A 22860-nucleotide genomic window follows, 5' to 3' on the forward strand; every position below is an offset into this window, starting at 1 on the left:
ATAGATAGATAGATAGATAGATAGATAGATAGATAGATAGATAGATATAAAGGGGAGTTTATTAAGTTTTAACTTATATGATCACAAGGTCCCACAATAGGCTGTCTGCAATCTTGAGGTGCAAGGAGAGGCAGTCCGAGTCTCAAAACTGAAGAACCTGGAGTCTAATGTTTGAGGGCAGGAAGCATCCAGCACAAGAGAAAGGTGTAGGCTGGAAGTCTAGGCCAATGTTGCCTCTTCACATTTTTGCTGCCTGCTTTATTTTGGCTGGCAGCTGATTAGATTGTGTCCACCAGATTAAGGGTGGGTCTGTCTTCCCCAGCCCACTGATTCAAATATTAATCTCCTTTGGCAGCACCCTCACAGACACACGCAGGATCAATACCTTGCATCCTTCAACCCAACCCAGTTAACACTCAGTATTAACCGTCACAATGCTCATGCTCTAAATATATGTAAATTTGAACCCCAATAGAATGAGTTTCCAGATAATACAATGGTTAAAATAAAATCACAGCATTTCTACTTCAGAATTAGTTTAAGATGGAAACTCTATATTTAATACATTCAGTACAACAATAACCTCAGGAAAAAATGTTATGACCCCAAACAGAAGGTGACCATACCCCTGGTTTGGCTGGGATAGTCCCTGTTTACTCCTGTTATCCTGGCATCCTGTCCAGTTAGGCACTCACCCCAGATGCTTCATTTTATAATGAATCATCATCATCACCATCAACAACAGTTGTATGAAAACGAGCTAAAATACTTTCTACTCAGTCAGCTCTCCTTCATGGACATAGCTTTCATCTTCACAACTATCCCCAAGAAGCTAACCAACTGTCCCCAGGATAAACAGATATTTCATGCTATTTCATGCATGGTTATTGCATTTATAAGAGAAAGAGTATATATGCATTAAAGCCTAAAAAGAATTCTGCCACATCAGGCCACACACATGGGGTTCTTTCTATTTAGTGATAAGAAAAGCACAATGGATAAAAGCTTTTACTGCAAACTTTCCTATTTTGTTAATATGTAAGTAGCTGCTCTAGTACTTTGAATTGGTAGGGTGTTTGAGTCAAAGTTTATTTTTCTTCAGTTGCCTCTCCGTCTCCACCAACCAGCATTGTAATCCAGAGGTGTTCTTAATTTTAATCAAAGTCGAATTATATTTATGTTATTTTTTAAATAAGTTATATTGATAACTTATTCCTACACTACTGAAAATAGTCACTAGCATGTCCATGGATACATCAAATAATATATGCATATTCTCCCTCTACTCTCTAAATGTATATATTCTTCAGTTTCAAGAATGGCACCAAAATCTACTCAGCTGAACAAACCAGAAACCAATCATCAAGTTAGATGTTTTTCTCCCTAAGCATCTCTCACATTATTTCTCTCCATGCCCACTTCCACTGAGCTTATCTGCACTTCTGCTTGGATTTCTGTGTATAACTCAGGGTTTGGTCAAGAGACAGAGCCACACAATACTTTAGGAAAGTTTAATATGAAGATTTATTATCCAGTGACATGGAATTAATTTCTAAGATGCAAAGAGTACATTAAATATTTTAGGTGGGCCAGGCATGGTGGCCCACACCTGTAATCCCAGCACTTTGGGAGGCCAAGGCAGGCAGATCATCTAAGGTCAGGAATTAGAGACCAGCCTGGCCAACATGGTGAAACCCCGTCCCTACTAAAAATACAAAAATTAGCCAGGCATGGTGGCGTGTGCCTGTAATCCCAGCTACTTCAGGGGCTGAATAGGAGAATTGCTTGAACCCAGAAGGTGGTGGCTGCAGTGAACCAAATTCACGCCACTGCACTCCAGCCTGGGTGACAAGAGCAAGACTCGGTCTAAAAAAAAAAAAAAAAACCACCATATTTAGGTATAGCGGATGAAGGGAGCCATGAGCCATTCCTACCTCTAGGGCTGAGGAAGAGTACTCCAAGCAACAAATCAGAAGACACATATATACACTCACACACATACACGCACACACACAAATGCATATGTGCACACATACACACGTGCACACACACATGCACACACATACATACACACATGTGCACGCTCACACACACACACCACCTGGTATGCAGAGCACAATGGAGAGTGTGGTGGCTGAATGATAGAAAAGTTCACTGTGATACCCCAGACCAAGACTGGGAAAGAGGAAACCATGTACTGGGGCGCTGCTGAAACGCACTGGGAAGCTACCCTCTGGGGCTTAGGGAGCTCACTGAGAAGCCACCACAAAGGTGCTGCTGAACTTGCAAGAATTCCTGCTCACTGGGGCACCTGTGAAACTGTTTCAAACCACTCACTATGAGGTCCTGGAGAACTTACCAGAAAGCCACACTTGAAGGTGCTGCTGAACTTGCTAAGAATTTGCCCACTGGAACACCTAGAAGCCAGAAAGCTGGGTGGGTCATAGGCTCTCTCCTAGGGGTAACTCTCCAGTGGAGGTGCTGTAGAAACTTGCTGGGGGTGAGTAGCACTGAGTTTCCCGTGTGTGCCTCCAGCAGAACTAATAAGACAGGAAAGAATGGCAGAGCTGGGGAGAGAACCTCTTCTTCCTTCAGTGTCCCAAGTGCCCTCTACTGACAAAGCTTAACATCCCCCAATTGGCAAAGGGAACATGTTTATAGGGTCTAGCTCCAGCATCACAAGGAAGGACTATAAAGGGTGGATTTGGAACTAACAAACAATAAATTCTTTTTTTTTTTTTTTTTTCTTTTTGAGACAGAGTCTCACTCTGTTGCGCAGGCTGGAGTACAGTGGTGTGATCTCGGCTCACTACAACCTCCACCTCCCAGGTTCCAGTGATTCTCCCACCTCAGCCTCCTGAGTAGATGGAATTACAGGCACACACCACCACGCCCAGCTAATTGTTTGCATTTTTAGTAGAGACGGGGTCTCACCATGTTAGCCAGGAGGGATTTGAACTCCTGACCTCAAGTGATCCGTCAGCCTTGGCCTCCCAAAATGCTGAGATTATAGGCATAAGTCACCACGCCCAGCAGACAACAAATTAATAACCAGTACAATCTGTCCCTAGGTTTACTGTTCTCCATATATTTCCCACACTGTAGCCTCAGAATAATTCTAAAACATAATATAATTCATTCCCTCCTCGAAAAACCTTTCGATGTCTGTCTATTGCCAGTAAGTTAAAGTGAAAATTCTTAAAAGGACCAAGGCCACTTCTTGTATTGCAGCTCAGGTCTACTTATACTCTATGCTTCAAATATATTGATAGGATTAAATTAAGTGAAATGCTAGCATTGGAAAGAAATACTTGTTATTGGGAATTGGGGTAAGAGGACAAAAGGATGAAGAATACGTGCTGGAAGAGATAATGTGGAACTCAAAAGAGGTGCTGATGACTAAAATTTTATCTATGGAGTAGGAAGTGAAGTCACCTCCTCTGAGCAGAGATCACAGGACTGGGAAAGATCCGAACAACAATTGGGTAGAAGGAGAATTTGATATTTAATCAAATTTGATGAATTTTGATGAAGTGGTGATTTTGATATTGTCCCTTATAATTGTGCTCTTAACTTCATGTCTAGGCTTCAGATTATAATCTAAGTATACCACAGGGTTCAAGAGGTAGGCATTAAACATCTTGCCAGTTAGCAACCTCTGGTTTACTTTGTTCAGTATACTGACTCTATATAAAGAGATTTGGGACAATTCCAAAAGTTACCTGCTTGCTCTAAGTGACAGACACAAACTGTACTTTTAGAGCAAGCCTGCCAAATCAACATATTTAGAGGCAAGAACTCCTCTAAATTTCTTGCTTTTTCTCCGACCCACAATTGGAGTGTAAAGATTTGACAAAAGGCTGTGGAATAAGTGAGAAACTGCAAAAAAAAAAAAAAAAAAAAATTAAATTCTCATTGCAAATTCATAGGAATACCCATAAAGGATGTTTTGGGTTCATAAATGTATACCTTTCTAGAGAGTTGTTATCTATTATTCCTTATATTTTTAAGGAATAAATTTTCCACCCACAGCAATTTTGTAAATAGTTCTTAATATCAGAAAAGAACAACCATTGACATTGTGTGCTGTGTTTCTACCTTCCTGATAGCCGGTGAATTCACCATGGTAACAGCTGAGTAGAAACTGGGTGTATGTGAACATTACTGAGGTCAAGGGAATGGGTGAAATGGCACTTTGTTGGCTTAAATATTTTAAGAGAATTTTTATGTCTTTTTAGTAGAAGTTAAAATAACATTTTAAAAGCTTATACCAACTCTTCTAGCCTTAAATAGCTTCCAAATAGGCACATTATCTTTACAGGAAATTACCTGAGAGCTCCAGAGCTTCATAAGCACTGCATTTACAGATTCTGTTATATTGAATCCTGCCCAAATTGCCCTTACCATGCAGGGGGCTGGAGATCGGCTAATTTTGCAGTGAGCACAGAGTGAGAAAATCCATTATGAAATTTTTGTTTGGGCACAGAGTATAATTGTAAGATCCTGAGATTTTTTTATGGGGGGGGGTGGTAATTCTAGACACTGAAATAATACATTCATTCAACAATTATTAATGTGTATATTTTCACCCGTAATACTGGGCACTTTATCCTTCTTTCCCAACCCACTTCTCTTTGTACCAGATTTCATCATATTGCTCTTATTTCACCATTAACGGATTCAGACATAACTAATTATATGTTTCATTTATTCTTACCTCCTTTTCCTAATATGTAATGATCAATGCCAAGTACTGTGCTGGGCACATTCTCATACATATCTCATTTAATGTATTCAGATAATGGCCACGTTTACTATGTTAGCTCCCCTTTTGGGTTTCATGTTCTTCTCTGTCTGCTCCCTTGGAAGCAAAACTTTCATTCCATTTCATAAGAACTAGAGGGTCATAGGGCCAGAGATATGGAAAAGATATCTCTTTCTGGAAAGGAGATCCTGATGCACTTGCTGGGGAAGACATTTTGGTCATTTTTCTTTACTAATGAAGTTTATTTTTTGTAAAGTGAACCATGCCTGTCAGAGAAACAAAGAAGGAAGAGGAAAGAGAGATGGAGAGAAACTATACCATGGATTCAATTTTTCTTTGCAAAATGCCTACAAGATTAAATTGGACAAGAAAAAAAATGTTTTTGTTTATGGATTTTCCATTTTATGTATTTATTCCTATGTTATTCTATGACTTTCATTATTGCTCTTATCCTTTCCCATCTTCTTTCTGCCTTTAGAAAAACCCTTTCATATAAAGAAAAAAGTTTCTATAGCAGAGGACATTTTCCCTGAGCTCTCTGTTCTTAGGTATATTATATAGACTATGTTTCTCCAAGTTCACTTTCTAGGTCACCACAAAGTAATTTTGGTTTTGCATTTTTTTCCCATTATTTTCATGCATGGCTACTTTTAAAAAGAAAAAGTTAAAAATGAAAAATGTCATACGTAGTGGTGTGCCTTTACAGCACAAAATAACATCCATTTAGGCAGTTCTGTCCTAGAAACAGACAAAGAAAATCTATCTACAGTACTAGAGCCAGAGTCTCCACACACAGCTAACAACTCATTTGACAGAAATCCCAATTTTTTAAGGAAGATTCTTGCAGGGGAGGGGAAGTATTCTTTGTAATTAGCAGGCTCTTATCATGGTGTTGTGAAATTCATGAAAACAGAATGAAAGTTCTACTTGAACCACAGCTACTTGGGATCTCATTTGCATACCTCTTAAAGCCTGCGTTGTGGTGCTATCAGAGCCGATACATAGAGATGGGTTATTTCCGCCAGTAGCAATTTTATTTTTTAGAAATATCTGGAGACATTATTCATAAGGATTCATTTCTGCACTCTTTCCTGCTGAGAACCTCCCTCTCTTGACACTGTGGGTGGCCAACTTTGAAATCGTCTAATGATCCGTTAGATACAAAGAGAGCAAGAAGAGTTATTTATTTTTTTTAAGTTAATACATGCAGGAGTCCTTTTAGTTCTAGAAGATTTTTGGCATCTGGCTGTGTTATATAAATAGTGGGCATCCTTTTCAAGCCAGCTTCTTTTATTTTTTTTAATCAGCTAAATTTTTCTAAAGGTAACTTTTAATACTTATAGAAATGATAGTCAATTAATATTCTTACCATGTTGTAGACTTGTAATCAAATATCCTGTAGCAGTTACAATGCCAAAATGTATAGATGTTTGCATATGCTTAGATAGGTGGTATTTTTTTAACTAAGCTTTAAAATGACCGAGTGAATTTTTTCCTCTTTTATGTTGAAGTTAAACATAATGCACATGCAGTAGACTGCATATGGCACTCCTAAAATGAAAACTTTCTCATCTTTGTACTTTGATGGATATATATGTTTTCAGATATATGTTGGTCAAAAGTCAAAACATAGCCCAACAACAGAAATAAAATTATAACATCCTGTAAGGACACAGTAATAACTAATGCCCATCAAGCTTTTACTCTGCAGAGAATATTTGTCTCAGAGGGATGCATTTAAGTCAAAGTAGGCTATGCAAAAGAGTCTCCTAATGAAATTTGTTAAATGCAGACTCTTCAGCCTTACTTTAGATCTTCTAAATCAGAATCTCAGAGGGCAAGAGGAGCATGGGAATCTGCATTTATCAAACGCATCCAGGAGAGTCCCTGGTAAATCCTTTGGTGTCAGTTCACAGACCAGCTTTTAGAAACTACTGTCATCTGAATCCACACATTACAGAGCTAAGACCTTAAAATACTTGATACTTTCTCTATTCCTTTGTCACATACACTGTATCTTACAGAGATTTGTTCATGCATTTATGATGTCTCCTACAAAGAATGCGAAAGTGAGTCTTATTAACCGCTTGGCACGTGACTCCATCCATAATGTAGGTGTACAACAAACTGGATGGCAGCAATTGCAAAAAAATATATGGTCCTCTGGTGTATAGTTGAAAACTTCACCGTCATCTGGATTATTTTACAGACCTACTTTTAATTCAGAAAAATCTCCTGACTTGCTCAAAGGAAAATTTCCAAAAAAGGTTTCTATGTGGCTTACAGGTCTTGTGAAGGATAAAATTTTTAAAACTTTAGGAATGAAAAGATATATTCCATGAAAAAAATGTATTTCATGTAAATATATTCTCTCAAAGCTAATTATAATAAGCAGTGACAAATTCACAGCAATGATGCAATATTTAAAGTAAACTGAGCAAACGAGGGTGACAGTGTTTTGAAAACTATTTCCAAAAGTCAGCTGTCTTACATAAGATCCATCAGTCTTAGAGCATTCTCTTTCTGGGTCAACACTGCCTTTTGCTACAAGATGTAGAAAGACATCAAAGTAGGTCAAGTGGCAGAGAAAACAGCAGACTTGGTAGCTTTTGAAGAAGTTGCTATTTAATAACAGGATCTGACAAGATCTGGATAGGAGAAACCTTTGTGTCCAGGTGTAACACAGAAGATAGCAAAGATAGATTTAGAAAAAAAAAATCTATTGGTGAAATGTCTGACACTCCAGGAAGTATTTTGGAACTTTGAGGTACAATTTGAAGTGCCATCATCTGGCAACATCTCAGTTGAGTAAAGCTGACTCTTGCTAATGAGGTGCTAATGGGATATCAAGACAGGCCAGAAGACTCTGGACACTTGCCCTTGGTTAGATATGGTGAGTTTCCCTTTTCTTGGAGAGTTTTCTATAGAATTTCCATTTCTCTCTCTACTCTAGTTGCCTGCTGATATACAGATGCACACAGTTAGTCATCTCCGCGTGAATTTACACAACCAACTTCTCACAACACCTGATGAAAGCAGAAAGAGGAAATGAGGCTTGATTTATCAATAGGACCTGATTAAAAATAGTGCTTTCATTGGTTTTCACCATAAAATCATCTTTCCTACATGCCAAATCTGTTTAGGTTTACATGATTAAAGCATTTAAATCAATCAATGCTTAGATTAGTTTGACTTTCACATATGAGGCATTCTCCTTGATCTGAAAAAGACCAATTTGGTCCTTCCAGAATGCAGCTCTCAAGAATGCTACTTTCCTAGACTTTATCCCAGAATACAAATGCTTAATACTGACCTTTTAACTCCAAGTAAGATCAGTGGAAGCAAAGTTTTATCCATTACCCCCAAACAATATTAACTTTCTAACTTACACTTTAGGTCATACCAGAAATATTTCTGTACCTGCTAGGTGGTCCAGCTATGCTTTTACCACTGTTCTCAGGAAACAAGGAACAGCATTAGCTAAGCAATCCTCAAAATTTTATTTCACAGAAACAGAAAAGCTTGCTCAGGATACTTTATAACCATCTTAGGGGCATCAATCTATAATTTTTTCCCAATCCTGAAAACTTATGAGATTCCACATCTGTCTGCAATGTGTACAATGCTATGCAGGTTGCCATGAAGGTTATAAAATGCATAAATTACTGATTACTTACAGGATAAGCATTATGTATTGGCAAAATCTGAAGGTTTCAAAGCCTTACAACCCCACCAAAGCCAGCGTTACCTGCTATCTGATACATAAACTTACTCCATAGTGTTTCAAACATTATCATGGAGAGTTAACATTAAAATATGAATATTGTTAGAAAGGAAACACCTTCATTTTCTAAGTCGGGTGCTCATTATTATGAAAGAAATGATTCTTTCCTACACACAATTTTTGGAGTAAGTAAGGGGATTCAAAGACATGAGGAAGGTATTGAGAAACCATACAGATAGTTGGGAAAAAATCCATAATATGGGTAAGATCTACAACTAGACTGGGAGGCTGTGTCATAAAAACATAAAAATATGTTAGTTTCCCAATTATCAGGGCTGATCCTGGCACCTGTGCTTAAGAGCTAACAGTTGCATTGAAAAGATAAGATGTAAACTCCTAAGATCTGTATATAGCTAGGTGTATGAACTAAGATAAGAAGAAGAGAGCGAGAGAGAGAAAAGAAAAGATTAAATGGAATTATTTAACTTCAAGTGACAAAATCCCAAATTAAACTGACTTTAAAAATGTAAAAGCAGTGGAATATATTGGCTCACATAACTACAGAGTACTGGTGAGATCTGGCACCCAAATAATCAATAATCTATATTTTTCTGTCACTTATATCTACATTGCTAAGTATTAGCTATTTATTCTCAGCTAGGCTCTTCCCTCTGGACAGGCACATGCCACTATCAATTACCAGTGTAGCAACACGAGCAGATAAAAAGAGTACTCTCCGAAGAGTTCTAGCAGAGGTTGGCCAGTTGGCCTAGTGTGTTGTGTATCCATCCTGCACTACACATTATGATTGGCACCAAGAGTGGAGACAGTCTCTCTCAAACATGGACTGAGAATGGTGGAGGGGTGGCTCTTGGAAAGGAAAACAAAAGCGTCTGTTACTTTAAATGGGGCAATGGATGCAGAGAAGGCAGAAATAATAAACTCCAAGTCACTTCTCCCTCTCGAGAATGTTTCCCTGACAGGTAAGAGGAGTATTTTTCTTGAGCTCTGCTTTCATGGGCACTCACAGCCTGGGGCCACCAAACCATATTTTAAGCTGAAGAGTTATATAGTCATTATAGCTCCCCACTGTGGCTTAATTTCAGAATTACTACAAGCGCAGCTCTTGGAGGACTTTGTCCTCAGTGTGGGGAAGCTTATCACCAGCTTAAAATTCTCCTCTGAGCTTTGAGTCTAAGATGTTTTTTGCTAATAGACATTTGATGCACTTTATTGAGGCAGCACCACACATATTCAATGAAGCCCTGAAAAGGCACCCAGTGTGAAATAAAAAGAGGAGACAAATCAAAAATAAAAATAGATGGCTTAAAATAGAATTCATGGCTTCAGATAATCTATAAAGCTGTTAATCTGCCTTCAATGGAAAGCACACAGCTACAAATATTCAAAAGTTGAAACAGAAAAAAAGGGAGAAAAGTCACTTATTAGAAAAGATGCAATTATAATTTTATTTGCATATGTGTTCATGCATGTGTATATATGTGTATTGTGTGTAGAAAATATCAGTCGTTTTCTAATGAATTTTTAAATTTTTTTCCCTTCTCAGTGATAGTGAAAATCTGTTTTGTGAGTGTCCAAGGCTGTATTCAGGCAAGCTGTGCCAGTTTGCAAGTTGTGAAAATAACCCATGTGGAAATGGTGCCACCTGTGTTCCAAAATCCGGAACAGATATTGTCTGCCTCTGCCCATATGGGAGGTCTGGACCCCTCTGCACTGATGGTAAGAGCATTTCATTATTAAACATGAAGCACAGACAGAAAGAGGTGAAGAGGACAGAAATCACTCAGATGAATCAAGGACAGCACTTGACTGATCAAATACATCAAATCTTCTTCTGGGTTCTTTTCAAGTCAGTTAAGACAAGACCCATTAGTGAGACTGATCACCAAGCAGGTATTTCTCATACCCATCAAGTAATTACAAAAGTGGTGGCTGGGCACAGTGGCTCACGCCTGTAATCCCAGCACTCTGGGATGCCAAGGCGGGTGGATCACGAGATCAGAAATTTAAGACATGCTTGGCCAGCATGGTGAAACTCTATCTCTACTAAAAATACAAAAATTAGCCAGGAATGGTGGCATGCACCTATAATCCCAGCTATTCAGGAGGCTGGGGCAGGAGAATCGTTTGAACTCGGTAGGCAGAAGTGGCAGTGAGCCGAGATGGTGCCACTACACTGCAGCCTGGGCAGCAGAGAGAGACTCCATCTCAAAAAAAAAAGGGGGGGGGGCTGTAATAAGTTTTCCCTGAGGTTAGAGTACAGAAAATCTCTGTACTGTAAAATCTCAAAGTCTAGCTAAGTATAAGAGAGTAACAAGGGGCATCAAGAGCAATATATAAAATCAAATTACTTCATGTCATTTTGGCAAACTGAGAGTGCAATATTAACAAATCTATGTATCACAGCCCAGTTGCTTTACATTTAAATGAAACAAAACCCATGATGCAGTTATTACATATCAAGAAACTAAATCACAATCAATAGACATGTGTCTCTCTTAGGAAAATTCAGTATGAGAAATCCTAAATTACAAAAAGCTGCAAGATGCTGTAATATAAGATTTTAAGGAAAAAAAAATTGCCTAAGAATTTAATGTTAGCTTTGATATGCATAAATGTGTGTAGATAGTTTCAGAAATAATAAAAATTCATATTAATAGTTAATCAACACAGGACTGGACTTGCTTTATCATTATTTTCACCATAAAAATTAAAAAAAAAATTTATTCCTTTGGCACTTGTGATATTTGGCACTAAATTTTAGAATAAGGCTACCAAAGTGAACTCAGGGCCCTCTGGCCCAGAATCACAAAATAAAGCAAACAGATCCAGCCTATGATGACATGAAAAAGCTGGGTACCACATCCTGAGGTGGCAGGTATGAAAACAGAAACGAGAGTAAAAGCAGCATCTGTGACTAAAAGGTATTGAAGTTTTGGATATATAGGTCTTTGAAAGGAACTGAGATAATGAATTTGTGTGTATCTGAAAGACAGAATGACTTAAGAGGGGAAGAGTTAAGAAGTACTAAGAATTTCATTCTGTGTGTGGCAGGGTTATATTAGAAGTTAGCCAAGTCATTTTTATAAAAAGAAAACATTATAGAATGAATAGAATTTAAGTCGTGTCCTTTCTCATAAAATCTCACATTTCTCAGATGTAATCATTCTATTTAGATAAAAGCTATTGAAAATATAATTGGTTATAATAAATTTGATTACTAAGAGATGAATCATCAGTTTTGCTTCCTACTTGAAAATAATACTGACCATAAAAAATAAGAAGTGAAGATTTAGCAGAATGTCTTTATGTACTCACACACACAAAATGATTGTTTACTCCCATCTCCTGGTCTCATTAGAGTTTCAAAGATGCAAGGATGTATAGATAATTGAGACAGGAAAAATTAGACATTATTAGGTTCTTTGCCTCAGTGTAAGTTTAAAAAAAAAAAAAAAAAAGATTCCTACATGGACCCATCCAGAAGAATTTCTCAAAATAATTATCCTATCCATTTGTATTCCACAAAGTTACCAGATCTAGTTTAGAAATGTAAAACTTGTCAAGAAAGATGAGACTTCTGACCTTGTGGAGTTTACCTTCTAATTGAAAAGATGAATGGAAAATAAAAATGGCTTAAAACACAATACGAAATTTCTGAGAAGAATTATGAAGGAAATAAACAAGTAGTGATAGACAGTAACTGGGCTGGAGGGCATTTTCACAGGTCACCAAGGCAAGAATCACTCTCAGAGGAGGAGATATTTGTACTGAGGCCTAAAGAATAAGGAGCATGGCCCATGAAAAGCTGGAAAAGGAGCTATCCAGGCAGAAGGTTCAGAAATGGAAGACTCTGAGGAAAGATAGAAGCAGGGCTTTTCAGAGAATGAAAAGATACTACTGTGACTGGTGCGTAAGTGTCTTCATTCACTCCAGCTGCTATAACGGAATACCATAGACTGGGTGACTTATAAACAACAGAAATATATTTCTCACTGTTCCGGAGGCTGGAAAGTTCAAGATCAAAGCACCAGTGGACTTGGTTTTGATGAGGACTACTTCCTGGCTCATAGACAGCAGTTTCACTGTGTCCTCACATGAAAGGGACTAACTCTCCGGAGTTTCTTTTATAAGGGCACTAATCCCATCCATGAAACCTTTGCCCCATGATCTGATCACCTCCCAAAGACCTCACTTCCAAATACCATCACACTGGCAGTTAGGTTTTAACATGTGAACCTGGAGGGGCACATAAACACAGTCTATAGCAATAGTGAACAAGAAAAAAAAATCTAATGTTAGCAGGGCCTAGATCATATAGGACCTTGGGAACATGGAAAGATTTTTAACTTTTATTTCCAGATGCCTTAGGAAATCACTGGAAGGCTTGAAAGGGGCTAGTGACTTATGTGTATTTGTTTAAACTATTCTGATGGTATTATCTCTAATAGATTTTATAAGGCTATTGGAGTGATCCTGACAAAAGATAATTATGCCTAGGACAAGGGCAATTACAGTGGGGATGTAGATAAGTGAATAAATTTGAAATCTATTCTGGAGATATAATATTCAGAACTTGCTGGGAAGAGTGTGAAAAGGATAGGACCAAGAACATCAAGTTTTCTTTGTCTGAGCTATAGTATAGATGGTGGTGCCATGAAAAAGAATAGGGGCATAACAGCTTATTTTGTAGGAAACAGTTTATTTTATTGGGAGGTAAACAAGAGTTTTATTTTGTGCAAATGAAGAAAAAGATGCCAGTTAGACATCCGAATGGAGATGAAATGTAGACAATTGGATATATGATGCTGGTGCTCTGAAGCAAGATCAGGACTAAAGATATAATTTGGGGGAGTCATTAAAATAAAGGTGGTGTTTAAAACCATAGAACTGTAGATTGTCTAAGGAGAAAATATAGAAGAGAAATATAGATAAAGAAGAGAAAGTATAGATAAAGAAAAGAAGATTTAAAAAGAGCAGATGAATCCTAGAGAAACCTTCCACACTGTCAATATTTAGATATCTGGTAGAGGAGAGAAAGCTGTATTAAATGCCAGTACCACACCCTGACAAACACACCCCCTCATCTCTCAGCCCATAGATATTGCTCCTTTTATGATGTGGCATTGTCTTAGTCTGGGACCTCCATATAAAAACAGAACCTGCATAAGAACTGCATTCAGGTCGTTTATTTGGAAATGACTCCAGGAAATAGGAGAGAAGATCCAGTGAGAATAAAATGGGGTAGGAGAGAAAGTCAGTGCAAATGTGCATAGGGCATTGAACATAACCGTGGCCAACTGTGTGTGATTTCACTCAGATCTTACGAGGAGCTATACAAAAAGTCTAAAATTGACTACCCAAGGGGCAAAAGAGAGAAATGTTTGACCATTGTCTCATGGTTCTTTTCGATTGAAGGTTTCCCTACAAGATATTAATATTTCCACACTTCCAGATTGCCATGCAAGAATGATGAGAGTACAAGTTTTAGCAGGCATGTTAGGTGACAGCCTCAGAAAAGCTAGAGGTTATAGAAAGAGAGCTTAACAGATCAACATTCCATAATATATCAATATTCCATATTTTTGAGTCACAAAAATTACCCCTCGAATGTTCACTCCCTCCAGAAACCTTTTTTACATCAACAGGCATCAATACTTTCTCTACTTCACCAACTAGTATGAGGTGATATCCCAAGTTATCTATTGGATCATTCACTGTTACTATTATGACCTCTAGAAGATTGTCTAGAATGTACTGAATATATATTTATTTTATAGAGAAAGGCAGAAAGCAATCCAATAAGCCTAGCTGTTGTTCAATTACAACTACACTTTAGAAGAAGTGCAGAATAACATCTGGGACTTTGCCTTTTTGCTAATACCAGAGGATGAAAAATCAGCTAGTTTTGTTTCATCAGCAATTGTGTCTACTACCTAGCACTTTTCTTCCAAATTATGTCCATATCTACCATCTTAATATATTCTTTTGGGCATAATAGAAAATATAATTATCACATTTCCTACCTTGTTGATATTTCCACTGGGGAATTCATCCAGGGGTAATCGTGGCAGTGATGACTGGAGCCGAGACAAACAAACACTGCAGATGGGAAGTTCGCAGCTGCTTTCCTTTTTAAACAGCTTTACTTTCCACATTTGTGCTTCTCATTCACACTTCCTGTTGCCTCTCCTTATTCAAGAATAATCTTTTTTTTTTTCTGGTGGCAGTAGGATTTATTAGAATGTTTCTTAATGTATAAAGCCCAGTACAGGATTTTTTGTTTTCTTAGCCATACCATTCTAAAGACAAAGGTGGAATGCATTTTCTTATCTCTTGTTCTCTTTTGTCCTTTCTATAAATATTTCTTAATAATTTACCTTATCTTCCCAACTTAGGCCTCTCAGTGGAACATGGTCCTTGAGGAAAGCAGTGTAACTACCTGAGAATAGGCTCCAGAATCAATCTGCCTGGGTTAAAATCCCCATTTTACTACTGACTAGCCAGCTGAGTGACCTTGGGCAAGACATTTGGTCTCTCTGTACTTTAATTTCAATGAGTTTAATAATAGAACTTACCTTATAGATTTTATGAGAATTAAATGAGATAGTGCATGTAAAGTGCTTAACACATAATAGGCATATAGAAAATGCTTTTGTTTTTTAAGGGTGGTCAAAGTAGAATCCTTACCCCTACGGAAACTGCTACCTCCTGTCATTGTGGGACAGAAGGCTGCATCCCCATCCCAGCTATTAAAAAAAAACTCTCTAGAACATCAATGGAAATCAAAATTAATTTTCTTTTAAGAATTTTTCTAAGATGGTGACACTCTTTGCAGTGATTAAAGGCAAGCCAGGGCATTACAAAATCAGGGAGGAAAGCAGAGCTCCAGGGACACGAATAATCACCAGGCTATTTAAGGACATGATACCTCTATAAAGCAGCTTAATGTCAGGCTGGCATTTTGTAATGGCATATTTCAAGTACATGCAATTTTCTGTCATGTTAAGCTCATAACTCCTTTGATAGCATCCACTCTAATATGATCCAGCTTTCTCTCTCCAACTCAACAGCTGTTTGATTGCCCTGCTGTTCAACACATCTTAGTATTCCTCATTTCCCACCATGTTTAAATCTGTATTTTCCAGCTCCTGGTTACAAAAAAGTACTAAAAGGTCAAGCCTAATCCCAGACAGGAGCAAGGAGACAGGGATGAGGAAAAAAAAGTGCTCGAGAAAGTGATTCCTCTTTCTCTGGGTTGAAGGCAGACTGTGAATGGCCTGCACTTTTTCTTAAGAACTGAGGGAAGTTGCCTTTCCTCTTGCTCAGGGAAAAGGTGAGCACTTCCTGCCTTTCACTTTTTCCCTCCACTTCAGCATCTGCAATGAGAAAACGTTAGGTTGGCACATATTTAAAAAGAAGCACTTATAAATATGTATTTCAGTCTACACTGAAGTGTTCTTTAAAAAAAAATAGCCTCATTGGGGCAGGCGTGGTGGCTCACACCTGTAATTCTAGCACTTTGGGAAGCCGAGGTGGGTGGATCACCTGAGGTCAGGAGTTCAAGACCAGCCTGGCCAAATAATTTAGAGTAAAATCGAATTTCTATTTCAATACCATGTATCAGATCTATTATATCTTTATGGTTGTTTGTTGTTATAAGTTTATTCATACCAGGAAAATTGTCACATTTAAAATTCTTAATAGTTCTGGCACAGGTGAAATCTTCTCATTTTGCTAAGTCCCTGAGCTCTTTGAACAGGCTGACCTTATGCATTGGCCTCTTCCCCAGGCACCCTGGTCCCTTCTTTCCAGAATGCCTTGCTACCTTCTCTGGCCTCAAGGCTACTTTTATTCCCCCTCATGTTAAATTTAGGTGAACATTTAATGCTATCACTTTTCTAGTCAATGGCGTTCTGCAGAAAACATGCAGCTTCTCTGACAAGAAGACTGAGTCCCCACCCCAAAGAGGACCTCATACCATTTTCCCGATGCTTGTTGACAAGGAAGAGGAATCAGATAAGAGTATTTTTTGTGTATCCTTCTTACTATTCATAAAATTGCCCGTAATGGTCAGTATTTTAATGTCTTCAAAGTTTTATGTCTCAGATGCTTATCCAAACACTGGATGGAGAAAAGGTCAACATACACATCAAACTTATTGGCAAACAAGTGGTGCTTGAGCAGCATCCAGTTCAACTCTCCAGCTCAGGAAAACACACATTGAGCACACGTGGACTCCATCGCAGGATGGTCGTGGAGCACCCTAGGAAACATCACACTCAAAATACTCCCACTTGACAGAGCTAGCAATTGCATGCATGTCGGAGAATTAGTACTTAGGGCTTGTGGAGAGTGAGCCGGGGGCTTCCAGGAATCCTCTGGATAGTGGCCCAGATATACTCATCTCATACAGATACAGATACAGTATTAGTGCACTCTTGATTTTATGTGGGTCACTAATGTACCCAGCTAAGTTTCCTATCCTCCCTTAGAGCCTTAAAGTGTGGCCATGGGACTAAACTCTGGACAATCAGATATAAGCAGAAGTGTTAGAGTATTATATTGACCTCCGGAAAATCTCTTGAAGAGTAGCATGACCTCCAAATCTTCCTTCTTTCTGAAGTCTAGAATGTGCATGAGATGTCTTGAATTCCAGAAGTCATCTCTGACTACAAAGCCACCTTGAGAATGAAAGATACATGCTAAGATGGTGAAGCAAAATGATGAAAGAAGTTTAAATCCTTAACTATAAAACCACCATACTAGCCTGGAAATGTTCACTAAGAAACTTTCTGTTAATGACAGAAATAATTTATTTTGCTTCAACTTCTGCTTTTTAATAAGTTATCTGTTATATGGAGCTAAATCTAAACCTGATGTAAGTGTCAAGATTTCCCTGAACTACATATTTCAAAATGTTTTCTTAAATATATCTGATTTTGTTCATAAACTCTTAGACTCCTTCTCAGAAAAACAGGATTTCTTGTATTATATTTATCTTATTTCAACCTAATATATTTGATAAATTATAAGTTTATAAAATATGTTTTTTCAATCCAATGAAACTGTGGTAAAAATTTTTAATCCAAAGAAATATCATGGGAAGCAGAAAAATATACAACTATATTTTTCTAAATTAGCAAAATAACAAGAAAGGATATTTTATATATTTCTTTTGAAACATTACCTCTCATCTTAAAACTATTTCCATAAGGCAATTTCTCTTCACACTAAATGAAAACCAAATTAGCTTGAAGATTTTTACATCTCAATTGCTAGGGAGATACACATCTGTTATTGTCCACTTTTACACAGAGAACAGACTATTCACTATCAAACTCTGACTGTGTGCCTCTGTCAGAACACTGTCAGTAGAACACTAAACTCTCAAGGCCAAATGTTCTCCTTTCTGTTTATTCCAGCACTTTGTCATTATTTAGCAACCTCACAGAATTCTCTCTTCTGACAGAAGCGTTTCTTGCTTGTTAAAAATGTCTAAAATGGATAGACTATGTATTCACAAAAGGCAGAGTGGTCTCTCCTGAATATACTTATGGCAAATTGGTCTTGCAGACCATGTGTGGAAATGCAAACCTCTGTAGTTTATTCTCAAGCTCACCAGAGACTTTAACCTTGCAGGTCTGTCAGTCCAGGCCCTTTAGCAAAGAGTCATTGTTTCATATCAAATGAATACTGTCAGATCCCACCACACCTATCAGGCTCTGCTTGGTTGGTTTAAGAGCTATGTTAAAGTGATGCACCTGCCAGTTAGCAAGCAATGGAAGGCACAAACACATTTGCGATACATAAAAAAAAAAAGTCTTCACCGAAACAAAAAACTGATCAGAGTCTGAGTAAATTTATGCCACATGAAAAACTGTGAAGTTGATGTTTTATAAAGAGGCAATGAAATTTATTGATAGGAATGAAATACACAGTAGACGGAGATAGCTGTGTGTGATGTATATTGCCTACCATTCTATACAATGATAGCAACTATTCTGTTCAAGCTTTTCTTTGTTTATATTCAGTGGCATGCTCATATTGTGTGTTTTCTAATATTTTGTCCCTTCATCCTATTGACCTTGAAAATGGTCTTCTATTTTCCTTAGGATAAAGTAAGAACTGTTTTTTTTTTTTTTTTTTTAATTTTTATTATACTTTAAGTTCTAGGGTACATGTGCATAACATGCAGGTTTGTTACATATGTATACTTCTGCCATGTTGGTGTGCTGCACCCATCAACTCGTCAGCACCCATCAATTCATCATTTATATCATGTATAACTCCCCAATGCAATCCCTCCCCCCTCCCCCCTCCCCATGATAGGCCCCAGTGTGTGATGTTCCCCTTCCCGAGTCCAAGTGAGCTCATTGTTCAGTTCCCACCTATGAGTGAGAACATGCGGTGTTTGGTTTTCTCTTCTTGTGATAGTTTGCTAAGAATGATGGTTTCCAGCTGCATCCATGTCCCTACAAAGGACGCAAACTCATCCTTTTTTATGGCTGCATAGTATTCCATGGTGTATATGTGCCACATTTTCTTAATCCAGTCTGTCACTGATGGACATTTGGGTTGATTCCAAGTCTTTGCTATTGTGAATAGTGCCGCAATAAACATACGTGTGCATGTGTCTTTGTAGTAGCATAATTTATAATCCTTTGGGTATATACCCAGTAGTGGGATGGCTGGGTCATATGGTACATCTAGTTCTAGATCCTTGAGGAATCGCCATACTGTTTTCCATAATGGTTGAACTAGTTTACAATCCCACCAACAGTGTAAAAGTGTTCCTATTTCTCCATATCCTCTCCAGCACCTGTTGTTTCCTGACTTTTTAATGATTGCCGTTCTAACTGGTGTGAGATGGTATCTCATTGTGGTTTTGATTTGCATTTCTCTGATGGTGAGTGATGATGAGCATTTTTTCATGTGTCTGTTGGCTGTATGAATGTCTTCTTTTGAGAAATGTCTGTTCATATCCTTTCCCCACTTTTTGATGGGGTTGTTTGTTTCTTTCTTGTATATTTGTTTGAGGTCTTTGTAGATTCTGGAAATTAGCCCTTTGTCAGATGAGTAGATTGCAAAAATTTTCTCCCATTCTGTAGGTTGCCTGTTCACTCTGATGGTAGTTTCTTTTGCTGTGCAGAAGCTCTTTAGTTTAATTAGATCCCATTTGTCAATTTTGGCTTTTGCTGCCATTGCTTTTGGTGTTTTAGACATGAAGTCCTTGCCCATGCCTATGTCCTGAATGGTACTACCTAGATTTTCTTCTAGGGTTTTTATGGTATTAGGTCTAACATTTAAGTCTCTAATCCATCTTGAATTAATCTTCGTATAAGGAGTAAGGAAAGGATCCAGTTTCAGCTTTCTACTTTCTAAATTGGCTAGCCAATTTTCCCAGCACCATTTATTAAATAGGGAATCCTTTCCCCATTTCTTGTTTCTCTCAGGTTTGTCAAAGATCAGATGGCTGTAGATGTGTGGTATTATTTCTGAGGACTCCGTTCTGTTCCATTGGTCTATATCTCTGTTTTGGTACCAGTACCATGCTGTTTTGGTTACTGTAGCCTTGTAGTATAGTTTGAAGTCAGGTAGCGTGACGCCTCCAGCTTTGTCCTTTTGACTTAGGATTGTCTTGGCAATGCGGGCTCTTTTTTGGTTCCATATGAACTTTAAAGCAGTTTTTTCCAATTCTGTGAAGAAACTCATTGGTAGCTTGATGGGGATGGCATTGAATCTATAAATAACCTTGGGCAGTATGGCCATTTTCACGATATTGATTCTTCCTATCCATGAGCCTGGTATGTTCTTCCATTTGTTTGTGTCCTCTTTGATTTCACTGAGCAGTGGTTTGTAGTTCTCCTTGAAGAGGTCCTTTACATCCCTTGTAAGTTGCATTCCTAGGCATTTTATTCTCTTTGAAGCAATTGTGAATGGAAATTCATTCCTGATTTGGCTCTCTGCTTGTCTGTTACTGGTGTATAAGAATGCTTGTGATTTTTGCACATTTATTTTGTATCCTGAGACTTTGCTGAAGTTGCTTATCAGCTTAAGGAGATTTTGGGCTGAGAGGATGGGGTTTTCTAAATATACAATCATGTCATCTGCAAACAGGGACAATTTGACTTCTTCTTTTCCTAACTGAATACCCTTTATTTCTTTCTCTTGCCTGATTGCCCTAGCCGGAACTTCCAACACTATGTAGCTGGTACCATTCCTTCTGAAACTATTCCAATGAATAGAAAAAGAGGGAATCCTCCCTAACTCATTTTATGAGGCCAACATCATCCTGATACCAAAACCTGGCAGAGACACAACAACAAAAGAAAATTTTAGACCAATATCCCTGATGATCATCGATGCAAAAATCCTCAATAAAACACTGACAAACAGGATTCAGCAGCACATCAAAAAGCTTATCCACCATGATCAAGTGGGCTTCATCCCTGGGATGCAAGGCTGGTTCAACATTCACAAATCAATAAACATAATCCAGCATATAAACAGAACCAAAGACAGAACCAAAGAACCACATGATTATCTCAATAGATGCAGAAAAGGCTTTTGACAAAATTCAACAGCCCTTCATGCTAAAAACGCTCAATAAATTTGTTATTGATGGAACGTACCTCAAAATAATAAGAGCTATTTATGACAAACCCACAGCTAATATCATACTGAATGGGCAAAAACTGGAAAAATTCCCTTTGAAAACTGGCACAAGACAGGGATGCCCTCTCTCACCACTCCTATTCAACATAGTGTTAGAACTCTTTAAAATGATGTACAAGTCTAGCATGGGCGGATCTCAGCTAACCCAATAGCCCCCATCTTATTCACCCTTTATCAGAACACTCTTTATACTATTTTGCATTTACCTTGTAAACACTGGCCATACATCATGCCAGTCCTTTCCTCACACTCTAAGTTTCATGAAGGTAGACACCATATGTGCCTTGGCCATCACCATATCTGCAAAGCAGTACATTGTGTCTGACATATGGTAGGCTCTGAATTTTTTTTCTGAGTTAAAAATTATTTAAAAGTCCTTCAGAATATTCAGCTACGTATGCTGTTGCCCTAAGCCTACTACTACATCTATACTTAGGAGATAGTAAGTATTTGTCAAATTTTAAAAAGTAACAATAATATAATAAGTGAAAGAATAATCTGGAACATTTCCAAAAGTATTTTTCGCAGTACAGTAGTGCAATAAGGTACCCATAAAAAAAGAGTCTGTGATGAAATGAACTCACATCTACTTTATGCTAGGCATTGGACTAAGTACTTTACATTCATCTTCTTACATAATCTGTGTAATAACCCAAGGACATATGTCATTATTGCCTTGTACAGATGGAAAAACTGAAGTTCAGTGAGTTTGAATAACCAGTCTAAAGTGGTATTGTTCATGAGTGGAGGACAGATCTGGGATCTCTGACTTGTCTTTCTTTAGATCACTACGCAGTACTCTATTGCCCCTTCAGGAATTCACTATGTGCAGTAGCACAGTAAAAACTCTAACAAGTCTTGCAATAACAGCATTAAACCAAGGAATTCTTCTTTCTCACATGACAAGGCTTTCATACCAGTCTAATGGAATATATAGACTCCATTGTGACATTGGAAGAAAATATTAATTCTCTTTTTTTATCTCAATCTTTTAATTTCTACTTTTTTGTGTTTCATGATGTCTACATTATATGAGTAGATATATGGAATTTTAAGTAAACAATATCTGTGAAGCAAGATTAAACAAGCTTAGCACTAATCTAGACAACTCCCTTCCAAACATAATTTGAGATTTTTATTCCTTTCTATTGATTTCATGGGACTGATTTCAAATTATGCTTAAATTATGCTTAAACTGCTTGGGATATACCATATATAATACATAATTTATTATATAATTTCAACTGGTCTGGTTGCGATTGATGGAGGAAACAATGAAGTGGCTTTTTTATTGTAATTATTATTGTACTTTAAGTTCTGGGATACATGTGCAGAATATGTAGGTTTGTTACATAGGTATACATGTGCCATGGTGGTTTGCTGCACCCATTAACCTGTCATCTAGGTTTTAAGCCCCGCATGCATTAAATACTTGTGCTAATCCTATGCCTCCCCTGCCTCCTACCCCCCAGCCCCCAATAGGCCTCGCTGTGTAATGTTCCCCTCCCTGTGTCCATGTATTCTCTTTGTTACCTCCCACTTATAAGTGAGAACATGTGGTGTTTGGTTTTCTGTTCCTGTGTTAGTTTGCTGAGAATGATGGTTTCCAGCTTCATCCATGTCCCTGCAAAGGACATGAACTAATTCTTTTTTATGGTTACATAGTATTCCA

The 22860-nt window shown here is 37.8% G+C and overlaps 1 protein-coding gene across 1 annotated transcript in view; it reads left to right on the forward strand.

Moving 5' to 3' along the window:
- The window catches only part of EYS (eyes shut homolog), a 1801461-nt gene that overhangs the window by 1630179 nt on the left and 148422 nt on the right, over nucleotides 1–22860 (forward strand). The window contains exon 31 of the mRNA XM_026455461.1: nucleotides 10057–10229. Coding sequence (XP_026311246.1) covers nucleotides 10057–10229 — 173 coding nt within the window. The remainder of the gene's footprint in view (nucleotides 1–10056; nucleotides 10230–22860) is intronic.

The sequence above is a fragment of the Piliocolobus tephrosceles genome, chromosome 5, assembly GCF_002776525.5.
Source record: "Piliocolobus tephrosceles isolate RC106 chromosome 5, ASM277652v3, whole genome shotgun sequence".
Classification (NCBI taxonomy): domain Eukaryota; kingdom Metazoa; phylum Chordata; class Mammalia; order Primates; family Cercopithecidae; genus Piliocolobus; species Piliocolobus tephrosceles.